Source organism: Amblyomma americanum, chromosome 9 (genome assembly GCF_052857255.1).
Source record: "Amblyomma americanum isolate KBUSLIRL-KWMA chromosome 9, ASM5285725v1, whole genome shotgun sequence".
Classification (NCBI taxonomy): domain Eukaryota; kingdom Metazoa; phylum Arthropoda; class Arachnida; order Ixodida; family Ixodidae; genus Amblyomma; species Amblyomma americanum.
In genome coordinates this window covers 150,443,419-150,464,418 of record NC_135505.1, presented here as the reverse complement: position 1 = coordinate 150,464,418, position 21,000 = coordinate 150,443,419, and the positions used below count along the sequence as shown (strand labels likewise).

Below are 21,000 nucleotides of genomic sequence, written 5' to 3'. Positions count from 1 at the left end.
AGGCTAGCTTCAGCGTTTTATTTCATTAAAAACTATGTATCAGCGATTACATTACAGTTTTTTCATGCCTAACGCGACAAAAACTCCTTACACGTTGCCGAAACCGCATCAAGATATTCGATTATAAATTATGACCCATATAAGCTAATGTCTAACAGAAAGTATGGTGTCCAGAGCAAACAATTGGGGTCTAGAGTCCTTTACAAGTTGCCACGACCACCGGAAGGGGAGGAGGAGATAAAACTTTATTAATTAAAAAAATAAAAACAGAACTCGCGGTCGACGCTCGGTGATCAGAAAACGGCGCTTCGTGATGACCTCGGTGGCTCACTCGAGGGCCCGGCGTTGGACTGCCGGGTCCGAGCTGAGTGAGTGAAAAAACATCCGAGCTGAGCAGCGCCGCCTCCAGAAAGGGAAAAATTTGAGGCGCGGCCACGTGCGTCGCGCACACCCTGCGGCGTCTTCAGGCTTACAATGCAAGTTCGAACTCTTAGCGAACTCCGCACAGAAACGCTACCCTCCGACGGACAGCAGCTCCGCGTTTTTAGTTCAGCCTGAAAATGCGGTGCGTTGACCAGTCGCCACGGAGCGCAAACGACTGCAGCTAATGGCTTTCCCGCCATTTCTGCGTCCCACTCTACCGAGTCAGCCCAACAACGCTGGCGCTCCAAGCGGAGGAAAAGCGTACCGCTCACCTACTCGGAACTGCTTTCGCTCTCAACAGGCGAATGCCACATGGCGTTATGCTTATTGAAATAAATTTCACGCGCCCATCCGGGCGACCACGAGCAACGCAGGGAACTGTTAACTTACCGTGAGTAGCATTCGTGATTGGTTCAGTCGCATAACACCAAGTCGATGGTCGGAACTTGAGCAGGCGCGGCCAGCGCAGCGCACGGCTTTCAAGCGAAGATCATCGAAGTGTAAATTCCACTTTCTCTTGGGGAGCACCGGAAGCACCAGCTGTCGTCGGCGGACACGTTAGGGCGCGTCACACTTCACTCCTGTCGGTGTCACAATGAAAATAACGCCGAAACTACAGGCCAAATGAGCCCGGTTGAAAGAGGCAAGCGGGCTCGCGGGGCTTGACACGGGCGCGTCACTCGCTAGGTCAGCAGCTGTCGCGTTGCCGGAGCACAGATCGGCCACGAGACGCTGCGTTAGAACATCGATGATAGCTGGATTTCGGGAACAAAAGCACTTCGCTTCGCACACGTGCCACGCGAGAAGGCAAACAATCGTAGTAAGCGGTCCAAGCCTCGGCAATGCTTCGCCGTCCCACGCACGCTCGCGCTGCACCACGCAACTCCGTCACTGCTGGACGCCACTTGCCGGCACCCAGCAGGGCTGCTGGCGCCATCTCTCGCATAGGGCGCCCACTATATCACGCAAAAAAAAAGAAAAAAGAAAACATGTTGGGCAAATGAAAGCGAAACAAAGGCACTGCCGCGTGGCACGAAACCGAATGTTACAAGAGCGCTGTTCTTTTCAATTGTTTTGTTGTTAATAACATTTAACCATTTGCGGTGGCATGTTATCAGGTTTCCAAGTACGGATTTAAGATTTTCTAGGGCGTTGTCGTGTACGTTGGGTGCAACTTGTGTTTAAAAGTTCGTTCCTCACGGCGGCATAGTGTTTGGTTAGACATTTTTGTTGCAGAAGCGGGTTGCCGTACGTGAAAACAAAAAAGAAAGTGTTTCCCTCCTCCTTACGCGAGAGCTTTCGTCGCAATAGTGTGCGGCACGCGACCACCCTCAGAAAGCCAGTATGCCTGAGTGTATTTACAGTTTACATGCCCCACTGACATTGTGCGAGCTGGTGGAGCGAGCCATGTGCCTCTTGCACTTTAAAGCTGTTCGATCGCACACCTACGCTGGTCCATTCAGCGCAGACGCATCTATTGAAAAGAACGAGCCAGTCTTTAAGCGCTGAGCCGCAGCTGTACGAGACAGCGCTCGATGGCGAACACCTGTTTGCGGCTGCACATCTGTCAGGTCTCACTCACTCATTTCTCGCGTATGTCGGCTCTGGCGCTCGCGGAGCACGTAAAGAGAATGTAACGCTATCTGTCATGCGCAGCTTATTTTGGTCTTTTGCCTTGAGGGAAAGGGCAAGGCACGCGTTAGCCGTGCATTAAAGCTGCTCCCGCGAAGCATGACGGATGATGACAGCATACCGGAAAGGTCAATGCAAGGGCCCGCTATGGATGCAGGCGCTCGAACGGCGTTGCTTTCGGGCGTGACGAATCGCTGCAATTACTTCACAATTAATTTAATTAAAGTGTGCATGCACACGCAGAGCGAACCATATGACAGCCTCAGGTCATATCCGTGCGCAAAAGGACCTCTTCGGTCATAACGTCGTATGCAGAAGAGAATGAGCATTAAATCAGTCATGGCAAACTACACGAAGTGTGGAGTCTCGTAGCTTGCTGAAACATTCAAATTTGGCCCAACTTGTGTTAACCACGAGATGTCACACCAAATGGCGTGGTAATCTATAGTGCCGCTGTTAAAGCAGTTAAAGCTCCAATTAAAGCTCTTATTCATAGTGTAAAGCCCATTAGCAGCTGAAGAACTTCCCATAGAAGCAAAAAAACTTTTATTAAGCGCATATATGCTGTAGGGAACACGGTGGCCGGAGCTGGCGAAGGACAGGGTTAATTAGAGAGACATGGGAGAGGCCCTTGCTCGGCCTGTGACGATCGAGAGGTGAATTCTCCCCACTAAGAATCCAGGTCAGGGTCTTTGTGGCTTTCGGGTCGCGAGAGGATGGCCCTACCCGCCGTGGTGGTGAAGAGAGAAGTGCGCTGGGAGTCCGAAACAGCACCCTGCATTTCTGAAAAAGTGTCGTGAACCACGAGAGCAAGCGAGGAGTCTAGTGGTAGACGTGCACCACTTGGGGAGACCCAGAGCTGAATTAAAGAGGGTACGAATAATCCTTCCCTTGGCGGCACAATAGTGAACTAGATATATCCAGTTCAATACAGCACTACTATGAAACGTGGTACGGCCGGAGGCCATATTGAATTCGATTGATGGCTGCAGGGCCATGGCGAGGGCGAGGCGCAGAGTGTCCTCTTCGCGCATGCCTTTGCGATGTCCAGCGACTTACAACCATGGATAAAAAAAAAGAAAGAAAGGATGGTCCGAGGTGGCCAAAATTCGAGTGTTTATGGGTTGCCGCGTCACTCGAACACGATCGCGGTCGCAAACTTCTAAACACACAACCATTTGGCAACACTATCAGTGAAACCCACTGATACAGTGAACTAGAATAAGAATAATATTCTAGTTCACTGTACCACTGATCTCCACTAGGTGGCTGGATGCCGAATTTCCGCTTTGCGAAGTAGGCGCTAGTGAAGCTATATTAGCTATATAGAAAGTTGGGCGGCATGTCCCGGAAGTTCAGACTGCTGTATATTTCAATGGAAAAAGTCGCGTCTTTCGCCCTTCCGTCCTCAGTTTTTCGCGTTGTTTTCGTGTAACGTCTACTGTAATATCAAAGGAATAAGCAAGCTTAATGTGAGAAATGTGGCCATTGTTCGGGTAACCCTGCAATTTCACAGAAACCGAAGAAAACAGGCATGACCCTGCCGCGGCAAAGGGGTACGTGCATTAAACACTATGTTCTTATCAGGTTCTTGTATTCCAAGCATAATTAGGAGAAGCAGTACAATGACGATGAGGCTAGGCCATCTTAAAACCGAATTTTCATGTAGCAAAGAAAAGGCGAATTATGGCGCGGAAATCCTGACACTCGAAGGGCCTCACAGCTGCCGCAGTTTCAGTTTCGAGTTGGTGGCGGACAAAGTCTTTTCTCATCTATGGCAGGTGATGTTTGTCACTTTAGGGTGCCATTTACTTTCCAGACGTGCTTTTAACCTAACTCCATAACACAGCTACGTTTCAGCTATGCAGCGCGCATGAGAAACGGCTAACGTACGAGAAAGACGAATGCTGCAGTGCGCGTGACGCTGTTAGAGGTCAACTGCACCAAGCATCATGAATAAAAGCCCATTCAGGCATAATTTGATGTAGTACGCAACAGTACATGATACACCCCCTACATGATACACCCCGTAGAAAAAGCAGTACCATACCTTATGGAGGCGCTAATGTGCACCAGCAGAACACCGCAGCACCTCACCAGATAGCCTCGCCCTCGCTCCGGTTCGGTCTAAACATAATTTGGTAAAATGGTCACTGCAAAGCCGTCTTCCTGGTGAAGGCTTCCATTCTTTCTTAAATTTATCGCCCATTGACGGCATAACTTGGGCTTAGAGCGCAACAACGTGCATCACTACAAAGAGCAGAGTTGACAACGCTAGCTCAACGGGACGACACAGAGCTGAGCAGACGAGGCTCATTACGTGATGTGTGTAGCGACGTCCTATCATCTGCTAGTGTCGTCCCATTGCGATGCAATGGACCCTTATTTTTTTAAACGTCTTTACCGAAGACTTTGCTGGTCGTGAAAAAAGACGAGAACGGTAAAAAAAAAAAAGAAACGAAATGTTGAGCGGAAAACGAGAACCGAAACTGAAAAATCGCACTGCCAAAGGTTGATTTCCGGGACAAGGCCGCTTACTTCCGTTGGTTTCACTTTCGGGCGCTCGATGCGCCATCCATCCCGTTAGTAGAGATCAATGGTGAAGCCACTGTAAAATAAATACAAATACATTAAAAATTTATAAATATATTAACAAAACTAAAAAGTAAAAACAAAAATAAATCAATGTAAAATTGTTGGAGTAATTTTTGGATGTGAAAAACATGAAACAAACATTATCTTAAATAAACACTGCTAAAAACAAAAATATCAATGAATTTTTATATTTATTGTGATATTTTTGAGTCTAATAATTATTTTTTAATCTATTATTATAACGTACTTACGACCAGCTTACAGCGCCAAGCTACAGAACATGGCGGCCAGAATATCCGCTTGTTGTTTACAAGCCTTACATGCATTACAGGCCGTGCGCGTGTGCAATGGTTTGATGTGTACAACCAGCCGTAGTTTTCCACGGTTCCAAGCGATTGATTCTTACGTCGCATGTCGGCGGCCAGATCTTCCAGCGCTGGGACTTCACTAGCAAATCATCAGTTTAAGAAGGTAAATTGAAGTGCAGGAATAACTGACGAGCGATCATGGCCTTCCTTCGGAGGGTCACATTTGTGCGAGGAGTTGAACAGGAGCAACAAGCCATCGAAGCGCACAATTTTCGATCTGCACAAGCCGCCGAGTTATTGAGTGGGGAATGCGCTAAGAGATTTTACGAAGACGTTGTTTCGCAACCCTCAACGTCGTCCGCTGACACGCATAGGCCTGTGACCTCGCCGGGCGTCGGTTCCGAGTGCAGCAATAACGGGCGACGACCGTCCCCCACTCGAGCTAGAGCTGTAAAAGTCAGCGAGTATTTCACTGCAGCTCAGAGGAACGATCTATCCGAGCTTAAGAGGTGTCTCCTTGCGGGTGTCGATGTGGACGCAACGGACGTTTTCGGTTGGACGGCTCTCATGTGCGCCTCCTGCGATGGCGCCGAACGTAGCGTGCGGTACCTTCTGAATAAAGGCGCCAACAAGCATTTGAAAAACACCCAGGGAAGAACCGCTGTCGAGTTAGCCGCGCGGCAGGGGCACGTGAACGTCGTCGAACTGCTGTGTAAGCCCGAGAAGCTTGACAGAGCGGAGAAAGCTTCCGACGTCTCGAAGACGAGTCGCGAGGCCCCCGGAAGCGATTCAGAGGAGTTCTGCAGCGTCTGCGGCAGGCCGTTCAGTTCCGCTGAGATGAAGGCGCACGAAACGTCCATAGTGCACCAGTTCAACCTTCGGCTGGGTAGGTCGCCCAGCTCTACTCACTACGAGATTCCGGAGAACAACGCGGGCTTCCAGATGCTCCTCGGGATGGGCTGGAACAGGGACAGAGGGTTCGGACCTCGGGAGCAGGGACGGAAGTTTCCCGTGAAAACCGTGCTCAAACGAGATCGCAGCGGACTGGGCGTCGAGCCGTCGGCGCCCAGGGTCACGCATTTTGGCCCTCATGACAGGGCCGCGATTGAAAACTTGCGCCGAAAAGGGTCGCGCGAAGACGCGGAGAGATCGCTGAAGAGGAAGAGGAAAGATGAAGAGGCAAAATTTCGAAGAATGAAAGAAATGGAGATCGAGTTTCGACGATCCTTCCACTAGCTCAGCAACAGCAAATGCCGCCTTTTGTAAGTATCACACTTCTTGCCATCTGTGGCAAGAGGATAGCTCATCAACTGCGAAGATAATGTAATGTGGGTACCCTGAAATTGCTGGCAAACATTTTTATTGGTTTACAGACGTTGTGCTACCCTGTGAGTAGCTCCAGTTGGGCTATTCAAGTATGGTTTCTCTGTGATGCGATAGCATAAGGCGCCCGTCGGACCATTTTGTGTTGGTAGCGTGATGTCACATTGGAGTCTAGGCAGTACGTAGTGGCGTTTTGGTATATGAGAGGGCTACGATGCTGTGTGTGGCACCTGTATGTGTGTGTATCAGTCGTATGACCAGCCATGACTCGTGACGGACGACGCCATCGGGCCTGAAATTACGGGTGCTTTTTTGCCCAGGCATTCCTGCAGTATAATTAGCAAATTTGGGTGCATATCTATGCAGGGTTCTCACTTCGTATGAGACTGATCAGTGTATATGTTCTGTGACAGAGTTCAAAATGGAAGGTTACATCCTTGTGCTTTTTCTCTTGTTCCTTTTTTGCAGAAATGAACCCTGCAACAGCGAGAGTGAAGCAGTTCTTGGCGGACATAGAGTCCACTGCTGAGACGATTCTGGCTGACAAGGAGCAAGCAGTCGAGCTTGACCGGCGCCGACAGAAGAACAGAGAAGCCCTGAGGTACAGGTTGTTCTTGTGATGTGTCATATCTCGATCTTTGTATTATAGTGTTAGACATGGCGAGCTTTCTTAATGTACAGGTTAAGCAGACATTAGTCGATAAGTGCCTTAGTTTGTGGTACTGCACACTGCAGTCTGCATAGATCAGTGGAAAATCACTCTTATTTCTAGCTATTTTGGAGCCTAGACATCGAAATGTGAAGTCCTCATATGTGGGAGAAAAAATATGCTCATCCGACATTGAGAAGGTTGGGTAGTTAAGTGTGTGACTGTGTTGCAGCAGAGCAGGGCTGTACTATAAAGGTATACTAAGCGTGCACTTTTCCTGAATGTCGAACTGTTCAGCATGTTTTGCATCTCGTATTATTCAGCTTCTAAGTACAGTAAGCCATAGATGTGAGCAGCCCTCGAGAGTAACTATGGCGCTTTTCATTATCAGAGCAGCTGCACGAAATGTGTGACCATTACAGCCAATACTGCTGGTAAGTCTCTAGTAATTTCTTCTTGCACTGCTCAGAGCTCTGCAAACCATGGAAGAGGATGTCCGAAGGCCCTGGGTCTGCATTGGAAACATGTTCATGAAGATCCCCAAGCAGAGGACCAAGGAACTTCTTGAGCAGGGTGAGCAAACCAAGTTGTAATGCACAGTCTTAGTTGCACAACAGAGCAGTCACTTGTTCAATGAATGTAGTAGTGGAAGCGGCCTGTCATGATTGTATTGGTGGTTGAGTGAGCTTCTGTTTGTGATGTGTCAAAAACAACAAAAAAGGCGGTCGATTTGCATAGTTAGGCCAAATGCAAATTATGTACGCTAGCACTTCGTTTTTCACTTCAATTCCGGTGTTCGGATAGCGTTAATGGGTTAATGCTTATATATGTGGAATTAGTCATTCTCTGCTTTACATTCATGGATTCCTAGGAGTCCTCTACCACTCCTGGCACAGCAGTTAAACGATGCACCACTGCTGCCACCGATGGGGCTTGTCAGACCCAGGTTGCTCTGCATGAGCAACCTTTTGTGTCCAAACATTAGTTGAACTGCCGCCTGCCACGGTGGGCAGTTTGCTCACGATACGATGGGCAGCTTGCGAGGTGCACACACGCATGCATGCTCATACGCACACAAGGGCAACCTGCCACAAAGTAGGCTTCAGACAAGTAGACACGCAACTGCCAAGTGCAGGGAATGGCCATTATAAGTGCTAGTGCACTAAAACATCTCGCATTCATCATGCTTGTCTTACCAGCAGCCAATGCTGTCGAAGCTGGTATGGTGGCCAAGTTAATCCTCCTCACAATGACTGGCACTGAAACTTGCCGACCCACATTTACATAGCTGAAATGTGCATGAAATGGACTAAATTGTGCCCAAGGACTGAACTCCACTTCCTAATTTAAGGCAGTTGATGTATGAAAGAGTGTGCTGAGTAAATGAGCAGGGATCAAATTTTTGCATGGAAATAAAAAAATTGCGTGTTGTATTATTATTATTGGGGCTCTAGAATTTCGCCATCAAGATTCGGCCGTGGTGGTTGAATTTCGATGCGGGCGAAATTCTAGAGGCCCGTGTACAATGCAATGTCAGTGCACGTTAAAGAACCCCAGGTGGTCGAAACTTCCGGAGCCCCTCACTACGGAATCCCTCATAGTCTGAGTCGCTTTGGGACGTTAAACCCCCATGAACCATAAACCATGTACTTGATGGTGCTTGCTCTTAGCTACCAGCTGCTGCTTCTCATTGCAGCAGTAGCTTATAGCTGAGAACAAGCACCACCGAGTAACCATAAAAATTATTTTATATCAAATAGCTTTATTTTGCTGTTTTTATCTGTTATATGTTTTATAGTTTTCAAGTAATGAAATGGGGAAGCCTAATATATTCTTTGAGCATTGGTTAGAGCACAATCACCTTTTCACTGCAATGTCACGATAATGCTTCTGACAGCTGTGAGACAGTGCATTGAGTAGCAGGTTAGGCTAGGGTAGTGATGAGCTGCTATGGTTTGAGAGGCCTGTTGCGCATGTCTTCTTGTGAGATGGTGATGCGTTTGTGACAGCCTTTTTCTCTTCTAGAACAAGAAAAGTTGGAAGAGGAGATTGTGTCTCTGCGAAAGAAGCTCAGAAAGAATCTCCAGGCCCTGCGTGAGATGGAAGGCAGATCAGAGGTCCAGGGCTTTTCCCTGGAGCCTCTCAACCGGGAAGAGATGCAGGCGATAAGCAAGGTTATCGGACAATCCTGAACGGTGAGCCGTTGTGCACTTCTGTATGAAGGCTACAACAAAGTTGCATATCACACTTTTTACTCAGCATTAAATGTGTGCATTGGTGCTTTGAACACATTTGTGTCATCACAGGAGCATCAGTTCATGCTGTGAAGGGCAGAAGTACAGAGAGAAAAGTATAAAAAAAAGAAGGCTGCTCAAGTACTGATCCGTGCTCCTCAGCATGGCTAGTTTCTGATCATTTGCATTCCTGCCTTGTAAAAAATGAGCACATGTCACTGTAGTTAGCTGGATGTATTGGTGCTGGTGTCAAGGTGTACAGTTGGGCGACAAGATTTTGTACCACCATATCATACAAAGACATCATGTATTATTTTTTAAAAAGAATTTCAAAAATTGGCACATAGTATGAACTAAAATTATTCCCCTCGCAGCCCATGCCAGAACTGTGCTTTTACAGTGTTGTCATTACAGCCCTTGCCGTACATACGTCACATACAGGTCAGGTTTGAACATGGGGGGACCTTCCCGATCCCTGCTATCTTCCTTTGGTTGCGAGTAGGGTTGGAAAGCTTTTGCAATAGCTTCTCTTCCTATCCTTATTTGTTTTCTTTTTTGTTTTTGGCTGTGCTGCTAGTTTATTATTTTTTCTTGCCGCCTTGCTCAATAGATGTAGCTTGGAGCGGCCACCTCTACAGGGGAGAGAGAAGTGACATACTGCACCTGTAGCGTTACTTGTATTCTTTTTCATTCAGTTCTAATGCTTGTTTGCATTTGTATATTACTCAGCAAAGCTAAAAAACATGGGGGAACTCTTTTTACTAATTTGCCAACCATAAGGAAACTGTGTTTTCCACCTCACATCTGTTGCTCAGGGTTACCGCAGAATTTTGGCTTCATAAGCCTGAAATTGGCTTTTCTGCAGCAGAATAAAATTGCTTGTAGCAATGAAGCTGACTGTGCAGCCGAGTGGCAGCACTGTTAGAAAACGATGAAGGAGTTGAGGATGCGAGTATGTGTCTTGCAGCCGTGAACTGAGCCATCATCAGTGTTTCTTTGTATTTCATGGCCTGTGAATAAATATCCTACATATACATCCCTAATTTCATTAAGATAAAATGTTCATTTCAAGACCCGCATCTTTCCTTAAGGGGAGACGTGGACCTTGAAATGAAATTTTTTTTATTAGAGATGTTTTAACGATATTAAGCTTATGTATGTATTTATTCTTTCCTCCTGTTTTCAAAAATATAATTACTTTTAGTATCCAATTAGTTCTCATATTATGGAAAAATAACCAAAGCCTAATTAGCTAATTTCTTACGGGCCCTGAAGACACTTTCCATCAACCTTTTTTGGTTCTGATTGAAATGGAGCTGTAGCCAAAGACCTTCCATGCAGAGCTATGCTATTAATATTCTTATTGAGATATATCATTCTATAAAAACGTTCAGTTATGTCAAAGCTCCCTAATTACTAAATATACTTCGGTTACATCATTTTTCAGCAAATTTGATATGTTTGACTCAGCCACCCAAAAATAGCATACTTCCATACTTCGGTTCTTTCCGAATTCAACAGCATAATATTAATTAAAAGTGTACTATAAAAACAATGAAAGCTTCTGTAAGGCTTAGTCATGTTGGCAAAAAATGGGAAGCTGAGGAAATGGCATTTGAAATGCGTGTGCTAGTCATTTGGAGGTTATTGTAGAGGCCTCAGAAAACGGCGAAATGCAGATGTTACAGGAGGATTTCTGAATGGTTAGTAATACCAGTATATAGGGAAAAGATCCAGCTTTCGTCGAGTGTGCGGTTGCGGGAAGCAAAGGGCTAGAAGAGCTGCCACATTTTGCTCCAAACTCGCCATTTTGCTGCTTCGGAGGCATCAAATCCATCGATTTTTATCGTATTTAGAGGTTGAATGAGAACTTGAAACTTTGCAAGTAGGTGCTCTAGTGTATTGAATCCAAATATGCTATTTCTGAAAAATCTAAATTTTCGCTTTTTTTCTTACCATTTCAGTACCTGCGTCTCCCCGTAAGGAGTTTTTTATAGCAGCAGTTTAATATTAAAGGCCTCTTCCTTGGGTTTCGTGTCATAACAGTAGTGTGTAACTGGAGGGTGGTTGCTGCGGGAACCACTCGGAGGGTGATAGATAGATAGATATGTTTATTTGAGTGTGCCTCAACAGCCAAGTGGCCTAAACGAGCGCACACTAGGTCAGATACATCAAAAACACCACTTCAAAAGATTTAAAAGCAGGCACGAAAACAACAATTAGGCAAATATGTCCATGTCATTAAACGTTTTGTTATATAAGATTTGTAAACGAGTCATTGGACAGATGGCGTGCAAATCGGGATAAAATGTGTCGAAACATTTTGTAGCTTTTGCATGCGGCACACGAAAATTCAGCGACATCAGTAAGGTCCCACAGTTAATGTAACCGCGCACGACGTTTTGCAGAAACTGCATGTCACGTATGCGTCGCCTGTCGCCAAGGGTAGACATATTGAGGTCTGCCAAGAGAGAATCATAGTCGTAGAAACGACGGGGACCAATATATCTATCATAATAGATGCGTATGAACTTACGCTGGACATTTTCAATTTTCGTGCAATAGGCGACAGATACGCTATTCCAGGCTACTGACGCGAACTCAAGACGCGGTCTCACAAGGGCACAGTATAGAGTGCGTAGACATTCGTGCCGTCGAAATTTTTTTGTTAATCTAGAGATAAGACCAATATGCCTCAATGCGCGTAACACAATTGAATTTACATGCAGTCTAAAATCAAGCTTTGAATCAACAACAACACCAAGGTCTCGTACATGAGCCACGCGAGAAATCTCACCCGCCAAAAGTGTGTAATCAAACGTAACTGTGTCGCGTTTCCTAGTTAGAGACAGAACGGAAGTCTTCTTAATATTCCATGGAAGGAAGAGGGTATGGTGAGAGTAGAGGAATGAGCTTGGTTGCCACCGAAATCATACGAAGGTTGGTTGCAGTGTGAGGAGAAGGGTGTGAAGTGAGCATAGGAATAAGTAACCAGATGGTGGTTACTGTGGGAATCATCCAGAATGTAGTTTCTGTGGAAGGAGGAGAGTATGGCAAGAGTGGGGTAATGTGTGACTGGAGCCTGTTTGCCTTGGGAACTGTGGATGGAGGAGGATATGGTGAGTGGAGGGATGCACAACCAGAGGGTGGCTGCCACGGGAACCACCCAGAGTTTGTCGTGGAAGGAGGAGAGAGAGCATGGTGAGAGCGGAGTAGAATGACGGTATTCTGAGCCACAGAGCCGGAGCAGTTCTTCCATGTCGGCAGTGATCTTTTGACCGGGGTCACTGATGATTACTTAAGGCGTGCCGTGGCGAAGGACGGTTTGGTGAAGCAAGAAGTAGGACATGTTGGCTGCTTTGGCAGAAACGAGTGCAGCCGTTTCTGAGGAGTAGTGCATTGCTTCAGGTGTAATGCAGAGGGCACAGCTTGCGACGTAGCGCTGTGTTGTTGTGTATATCATAGGCCAATAAAAATGTTATCCGATCCTCGAGAGGGTGCAGGCCTAACCTTGATGGAGGTGCTGGGTGAAGGTACTTGATGTGTTTTGATGTGGGTAAAGGTACTTGATGGAGATGCTGGGTAAAGCCGAGATGACCTGAAGTGATGTCATCATGAATGGCACATAGGACGACACCGCAGAGAGAAGCCAAAACGACAAGCAGCAGATGGGTGCCATCATTTGGTGCCATCAGCACCGAAGGAAAATAATAAAAAAAGCAGTATATAACTGCACCAAAAAGCACTTTTGGCTGCTCTAAAAGCTGCTGCAAAGTGACCTCGGCCAATCACATCACTGCGTCTGTGATTGGTCAAGAGGTCGCAATGACACATTGAGGACATTGGGTGCGGATCACAGCTTTCTGTGGTGTTGTAAAACCAATCATGGCAACTTTTTTTTTCGCTGACCTTCAAAGAAAACATACCCCAGTTCATTCATATCACGTATCACATGAAAGTAAAAAAAACACAACCAAAGTAATTCTATGTCTAGCCCAAGCATGTGCCGGCAGGAAAGATGCGTATGCAATCTATGTATAAAAGGTGTCGGCAAAACCTCAGCTTGCATCCTCGGAAAGGAATGGGTACAAACAATGCTCAAGCTAATTACCAACACCGGATGTCTCCTGCCTCACTTGGTAGACCGTCATCCCAAAGAAAAGGCTCAAGGTGTTGTGCACAAAGTACCCTGCTCTGAATGCCCAGCATTGTAGGTTCGAGCTTGCATCCTCGGAAAGGAATGGGTACAAACAATGCTCAAGCTAATTACCAACACCGGATGTCTCCTGCCTCACTTGGTAGACCGTCATCCCAAAGAAAAGGCTCGAGGTGTTGTGCACAAAGTACCCTGCTCTGAGTGCCCAGCATTGTAGGTTCGGGAAACGAAATACCTGTTTCACGGAAAGGATGAAGCAGCCCAAAGCTGACGTCAAAGTGAGCAAAGCGGAGTAACTGGCGAGGTCACATGAGGCGTGTGACCACAGAATAGGTTTTGATGGAACTATTGTGCTGAGATCAAGCTAAATTCTTGCACAAGGCTGCTGCTTCAGTCATGGAACCCTTCCCTTTTCCTAGACCCACAGTTTTATGTTCAGTGACCTGGCAGTCAATTATATCTGTGTTTAAAAGCCAAGCTGCAATTTGCCCGCAATCACACCTTGACAAAGGAACCAAGTAAGGTTTCAAAACATCGTGTTTTCTTAGAAATTGGTTTGCATTAAATTTAGATCCAAAACCAGACAGACCTCTGTTGAACGTTTTCATTTTAATCTTGTAGCTGTGATTGGTGACGAGGCCGCAGCGGGTGGAAAAACAAGATGCCGCATATGGACAGCTTCAATGCTTGCTTGCTTGTGTGGACGTGTCGAACCGAACCTTGCTCAACGCACCCCAGGTGGTCTGGCTGTGCCTGTGCTGAGGAGAGTGACACATACCTGAGCCTCTATAAAGCTGCTGCAAGGGCTCTGTGAGCATGTAAAGCATGTGCCATGCGGCAAAACATCTTGCAGAGCCACCATGGCCTCCCACTCAACAATGGGCTCTTCTCAACAGCTAGTCCGCACAGAATAATTGTGTCCTACATGGTTAACACAACGCGATTAGCACAGAGGCCTGCTGTGTGCCCCCTTGCATGAAAAAACCAACACGCAGATGCAGCCACATTAACATAGGGTGTATTATGCAATTGGCTAGCTTTATGTAAAGTATTTCAGTCCTTGGCATAGATTTTTCTGTCGCGCATTATTCCCCAATAATTATTTTGTCTCAAGAATATGTTAGTCATTTTAGTTTTCATAAACGCTTAGGTTGTTAGGAAATAACTGACCCCTTTCTTATAGAAGTTCTCAAAAGAATGTGGGCGGACTGTAACTGCCCCGAAGGTCATCCTCAAATTCTGTGCTGTGAAGGCGAAAGTTGCTGCTACGAGAGCTAGTTATGCAAGGCACATTTATTAAACTGCTGTTGCTGGAATTGCCTTCTGAGACGAACTCAGTTGGGCTGAATTAGCTGATGAGGTGAACAGTTCAGTTGAGGGACCAGTTTAGATATTCACGCACAAAGTTAGGAGAAAATCTGGTTAGCATCAAGCACTTAACTTGTTTCTGCGTTCCAATTTATGTGAACTGTTGCGACCGGAGCATGATTGAGGTGGGGTTTTAAGTGGAGATATTTCAGCATGGCAAAGCAGCGGTGGAGTACATCCGACATTTAGCAAGGTGCATTCTGCTCTTTAAGTGCAACAACCGGTTTATCAGCTTCTTAACACTTATGAGCAGAGCATGGCAAATATGGGCATGAAAGTGAAGTTGTCACAGATAAGGCTAGAACTCTCATATCTCAATATTTGACTGTAGGGCATTTTCAAAATTATTTTTTTTCCAGGGTTTCGAAAGGGGCATCCCGAACACTTTTGGTCAAAGGTCTGAAATATGTGGAGTGTGAAGGGTCCACCCCTTGTGGATGTGTCTGCTGTGATAATTTTTCAGAGGTCTCTTGTATTGTTGGCAGTTAAAAGCGAAAAATTAACCCTTAGTGTTTCTGGGGCTTTCCCTTTCCTCTTGTCATTTCTGTTAAATTTTATGGCAGTTAAACTACTTGTTTGGTAATAGCTGGACAGTATAAAATGGCGAGCGCAGTCTTGGAGTGCTTTCAAATTGGGAATGAGTGAATCAGGGCCAGGGCTCCAGACAGATGCAGCATATGCTAATTTAGAGTGTGCCAATGCTTTATAAAGTAATTATTTTAATGAGCTAGATGACTGAGAGAAATTTCTGCAAAGATACCCAAGCATGTGGTTAGTATTATTTATTATTTAGTCAGCACGAGTTTTCCAGGACAGGTTAGAATGCAAACACCCAGGTACCTATAAGATAACACATTTTCAAGAGAAAAATTTCTGATGTGATAAGTAGAAGGTGTATTTGAGACACTGGAAATGCTCACTTTCTTACACTTATTAATGTTTAGTTTCATGTTCCAACTATTACACTAATCCAGGACCTTGCTAATGTTGGATTGAAGGTGAGACATCATTATCATGATTAATTTGCAGTAGGTAACACGGTCATCAGAAAAAGTATTAATTGAAGAAGAAATGTTAGCCGTTAGGTCATCTGTATAGATGAAAAAGAGGAGGGACCTAAGAACGGACCCTTGAGGCATGCCAGAACAGGGGTAAAAAAATGAGAATAAGTGTTGTTCGCCGTTACAAACTGTGAATAATTTGAAAGAAAATATTTTAGCCATACAAGAACATTAGAGACTAATGAACATTACCTAATTTAAGAAAGAGAAGTTCATGAGGAAATGTGCCAAATGGATAGGAGTAGCCCAAAAATAAGCAGTTTGCCATAGACCCGCTGTCAAAGATGTAACGAAGGTAATGTGTGAAACATATTAGCTGAGTTTCAGATGAAAATACTTACAGAACCCCATGCTGGGCAATGCTGAAAGAGGAATCTGATTCTGAAGAGGGAATAAGATGATAGTACATGACATTTTCATAATCTCAAATGGAATACTTGAGTGACATAGGTAGAAAGTTATAAGGGCAATGTTTATTTCCAGACGTATGCAGATGCAACATGAGAGTTAGGCGCACGATTTGAGCAGTTTTTTTAATTCTGTGAGTGCAAGGCTTATAGTATTGTTACACAACTTTTAACTTATTTGCTGCAAAGCTATACCTTGTGTTTCACCTAAGTTGTTCTCCATTAAGTTTTTGAGTTAGGAGTGTGCTTCTTACGGCATAGCATTGTCAGTGGTGTAGCAAACTAGAATAAAGCTGAGACATGGTAACTATAGTGGGGTGGTTAATTAATGGTGAATAGTTAATTTTTTTAACTAGTGCTGTTAGTATCCGTATTTATTGAGAGGCATATAGCCTACCGTAAGTAGTATCTATGTCAGTTTTTATAATTCCGAAAAATTAGTTGGTCTCAGCGCCTTGGCCAAGAAATATTGGTTACATCGTGCCGAAATAGGTGCGCTTTGGAGAAGCTTGCAGGCAAAACAACCCCACCAGTGCATGTAACTAGTCAAAATAGCCAAAATTTGTTGGGCCACAGTGCCGAGGGTAACTGCGTTTTCGAAATTCTAAAAACAGATATGAATATTACTTATGGTGGGTGACACACCTTTAAATAAATAAGGAGACTAAAGGAAATAGTTGAGAAGTGAACTACTACTCAATTTTAGTTAAACAGCCCACTACTAGTTGGCACATCTTAGCTGTATTCTGATGCACTACATTGTTGACAATGCTATGCCATAAAAAGCACTCTTCAGACTCAAAAAGCCTATTTTTAAAAATTGCAGAATATTTTAGGTGGAACACCCGGTATTGCACTGCCACAGCTGATGTGCATCACTGGTCTGTTGTGAACTTGTCATGGGGATGAATACTATAGATCTGGCAGATGTGTCGTCATTTAGCATGCTCTCTTGTGACTAAGCATGAATGCATGCTTAGAATCGGACACATGGCTTTCTCGTTGTTTGAGGTGCAGTCTGTTCTTTCTGTGCCGCCTGCCATAGGCAGTCAGTTGCTTATTCATGGCCAGCGTAAGCTCTGCTCGTCGAAGGCGCTCAAGAGAGAGCTGTATTGTGGACGCAATTGCGAAATCACCGGGTACTTTTCATAATTCGTGAGCACTGTTTAGAGCCCAGAAACTAGAACTTGTGTGAGACGTTATTTGCGGAAGACTATGGACAGGGAGTCTCTGAGTGAACATTTCAGAGTTAGTGTAGTGCTTTGAGATGAGCTATTAAAATAAATCGTACTTAATATTTTAATTAGGGTTTAAGGACTGATTAGCATCCACCGTAGTCCAGCCATATGCATACAGAGGAAAGCTTTATAGCTGTCTTTTGTCATCTTCAATAAATGACACCGGTATGCACTGGTGCTTAATCTGATCTGAGAAATTGCACCAGCGCGCTTACAGCTCCGTGGGCCCCCGCATACAACACTGGTTTTGGGATAGCTCAGGTTTAAGTTTATTGAAGGCGCCGTTTTTGCAGCATGAAGAAAATCGCCGCTGCCTGTGGCCGGGGCAAAATTTTCTTACATTGCAGAATTTTTGAAATGGCTGCATAGATAATGGCAATGGCTGTATGGCTGCACTTGGGTGAATGCTAATGAGTAATCAATTTATAATTAAAACCCATTCCCCATTGGGGATTTCCCCTGAATTGCCGCTGAGGTGCGTTATCATGCATACTCTGATCTGTGCTGCACACGTGACATTTCACCATTTTTTTTAACGCTAGGCTCAGGTTATATCCCCTTCAGTCTCTGTATTCACAAATGTCGTCATGATAAAATGTGCTTAGGTCTGAAAAATCTTGTTTGAAAAGATATCGAGTTAGGCATGCAAAATGAACGCAAGAATTTGTTGTTGTTTTTTAAATGAATAGCGGCCTGTTTTCATGAATAGCTGTATTGTGGCTCCAGTAAGTGTCAATTTTTGTTTGCTTGTTTTGCAAAAATAAATGCTTTGAAGTGCCTAAATTTTGTTGATTCGTTTAACATTGACATATTATGTGACAGAAATGAACCAAAAATCTATAATTGAAAGCTTGAAGAAAGTGATGTCACAGTATGGATATATGAGGACCCAGCAGAAATTGCATAATTAATAATTGAGGAAGGCTGGAAGTTTGTTTTTCTGTGCAATTCTGGCAAACTTGATTCCTAACAAGAATCTGAAATGAAAATTTTCTCCCCACTGGATCATAATTTGTGCCTAAAGGGGATATGAACACCCTACTATTTTGGGTGGTTTTTATGTTTCATTGTCATGAGAATTGTTCAAGTGATAGATATTGGGCATTATATCTTTTTGTTTAAAAATAAGGTGAAAAATTGGGTTTTTTATTCCTCAAAGAAGCCAGATAAACACAAACTTTTAGCCCACTTACTTATTGTTTTTTTCTGAGAACTTTCGCCTGGTTGCATTGCCACTTTTATTTGTTGCCTGTGCGTGCTTGTTCCACAGAACCAAGGCCCCTACCTACATCCTAACTGTGAAAGAAATTCTTTAGCTTCGAATCTGACAGTTGGCACAACAGGTGTAAAAGAGTACACGATAGTGACAGATGTAATGATGCTGTATATTCTTCTTGGCTAGGTTTTATGAAATACTCTTCAACCTCATCTGCAAGCAGAGCCTTGTCTTTAGTGAAAGTTGCTATAAATTGGGACAGTGCGGGTTAGATCACCAGGAATGAACAGTTAAAGCCTTTCTCAAATGGGCTTGTACTTGCTGGTACTTTGTGCGTGGTAGCTCAGTTAAGCTGTTTCCATAGCTGCAGAATAGGAGATTTTTTTTCTCAGGAATCTTATTTAACCCTAATCCTCACTCTCTCAGGAGTATAAATCAGGAACGATCAGTTGTGCCTTACAGCCTTACATTGTTTCTCGTGAGGAGGTAGAAACCATGCTCTACAGTTATGCATATGTTTTATTCATGTTAAAAATAATTGGCGTTTTACATCCTCAGTGATGAAAAAAAAAGGCGCATTGCGTGCTAGATTGGCGGCCATGACGCAAATGAGGTAATAGCAGTTATGTCTGAAATGTCTTCTGCCTTCATGGCGTGTCCTGACCCATTGCGTCAAAACCAAAAATCTTTGCTTCTAGCTCTTCTCTCTGGAAGAAAAAGAGGGAACTGACAATGTAAACCATCCCTGCAGTGTTAAAATGCCACTGCAGTTGAAGACATTAAATTAAAGTGACATGCGTGCTCCCAGTTGTCGGGTCCCCTCTCTAGAAACAAAATGGCAGTTGCTACAGTGACTCAGAAATGCACATCACATAGCTTTGAACTGTGAGTCAACCCTTTATATAAAAGGCGCAAGATCTGTGCATGTCTCACATGCACACAAACGGAAAAATTGTACTCAGAATATCTAGGAACTCAATGAAATCACTTTGAAGCTGTTCCACCCATTGTTTTTGTAGGATAAAATGGTGCACAGTTGTGCCAATGGCTCCGTTAAAACGACCTCAAAGTTGTTATGTATCCATGCCTCAGTCTTTTGTATGTATAAGACAACTTCCATTAGAATTTAAAATTGCTTCATGAAGTATTACCGAGGTAGTTTGACTGATGGAAAAGGCTCAAAAGCTAAACAATTTTTCACATTTCATTTTTCAAATTTCATTTTTCCTGCCAAGATGAGTCTTGTTGAGCTGTACACTATCATTTTTTTAAAAACACAGAATACCAAGCGGGCCAATTAGCGAAAGATAAAACACATTGAATGGTTTAATAGTTTGGTAGTGTTCAGCATGCAAAAGTATAACACATGGATACACAGTTTTCTGTTTGCCAGTACTTGAAGCAAGTGGGGGGCATATGTCACGCTGCCCTACAAAGGGTCAAACGTGAAAAGCATCTTGGAGAGAAGACGCACACATGCAATCGTGTGCATCACTGTCATGTGTATATGTCTGCAGTGTCTTCATTTAACATGCTAATGTATGTAAGTCACTTCATTTTTGCATTTGTTCAGGCACATATGGTCATGGATGACAGTGTGCATGCATTCATTTCCCGAATCGTCACCTCAAGAAAGGAGAGGCTTGAGGTTCAGGGTGCAGAAAGTTACATCAGGGTGGTAGAATAGTCTTGTATTGATACATGCATTATCCTTGGCTGGCTACATACCTGGCTCTGACGGAATTCTTTTCTTCTTCCTCTACAGAGAATGAAGGGGAGTATGCAGAAGCAGAACAGGTTCATGCAGAAGAGGGAGCCCGGACCGACAGCCTTCTTGTCATCTCTTAAACATGAAAAGACCTGCTTTGTTCACTTCATCATAACAGGCACTTTAAATGCTCATAAATATAAATTGAATGAGAACTTTGTGTGAACTTTCTGTGGCAATAGAGCGCTTTCTTCAGGCATTACAGACAACAGAAATCAGTTGCATGCTCCTTCTCTGTAATCATACTCGAGACAATCGCGGACATAAATTCCTCATAAATTTTCCTGTGGGAGATAGGTTACAATGAATTTCCTTTCTTATGCTGTTCTGGATTCTGTCTCAGCAGCTAAAGGGTGGCTGTGATGTCAAAATTTAGTTTAGCTCATGCGAGCCGTGCGAAAACATATTTTAGTTGCTTCTTTGTTGTGATTTCCGACTCTTGGGACAGGTATTGTTTAGTCAGCACAAAGGTATGATTGTACTTGAGTTTTCTAAGGTCACTTGAGACCTGAACTAGGCTTTGACGTCATAGCTATCATTCGTCTCCTGAAACCTAAACCAACACAACATCAGAAGAATGAATTATTTTCTGGGTGGAGCCGAATTCCACGTTGTGATCCAT

General features: G+C 44.4%; 3 protein-coding genes across 6 annotated transcripts in view; 1 reads left to right on the top strand and 2 right to left on the bottom strand.

Moving 5' to 3' along the window:
* The window catches only part of LOC144104875 (uncharacterized), a 51,826-nt gene extending 50,537 nt beyond the window's left edge, over positions 1-1,289 (bottom strand). The window contains exon 1 of the mRNA XM_077638098.1: positions 814-1,289. Coding sequence (XP_077494224.1) covers positions 814-846 — 33 coding nt within the window. The 5' untranslated portion in view covers positions 847-1,289. The remainder of the gene's footprint in view (positions 1-813) is intronic.
* Positions 712-20,533, top strand: LOC144104876 (p53 and DNA damage-regulated protein 1-like). 4 transcript variants are annotated; one of them, XM_077638102.1, is made up of 5 exons: positions 712-814; positions 6,750-6,882; positions 7,400-7,503; positions 8,956-9,125; positions 20,376-20,533. In XM_077638102.1, the coding sequence occupies exons 2-4, from the start codon at positions 6,752-6,754 to the stop codon at positions 9,120-9,122; spliced, it is 402 nt and encodes a 133-aa protein (XP_077494228.1). In that variant the 5' UTR covers positions 712-814; positions 6,750-6,751; the 3' UTR covers positions 9,123-9,125; positions 20,376-20,533. The 4 variants fall into 4 exon arrangements, with proteins under 4 accessions (XP_077494228.1, XP_077494226.1, XP_077494227.1 ...); XM_077638100.1 differs by lacking the exon at positions 712-814 and adding an exon at positions 4,964-5,121; XM_077638101.1 differs by lacking the exon at positions 712-814 and adding an exon at positions 4,964-6,220.
* The window catches only part of LOC144104874 (hapless 2), a 37,291-nt gene continuing 35,402 nt past the window's right edge, over positions 19,112-21,000 (bottom strand). The window contains exon 14 of the mRNA XM_077638096.1: positions 19,112-20,453. Coding sequence (XP_077494222.1) covers positions 20,276-20,453 — 178 coding nt within the window. The 3' untranslated portion in view covers positions 19,112-20,275. The remainder of the gene's footprint in view (positions 20,454-21,000) is intronic.

Bases quoted from the DNA above. Each gene is read 5' to 3' on its own strand.
- LOC144104876 (XM_077638099.1), top strand. From the start codon at position 5,157: ATGGCCTTCCTTCGGAGGGTCACATTTGTGCGAGGAGTTGAACAGGAG.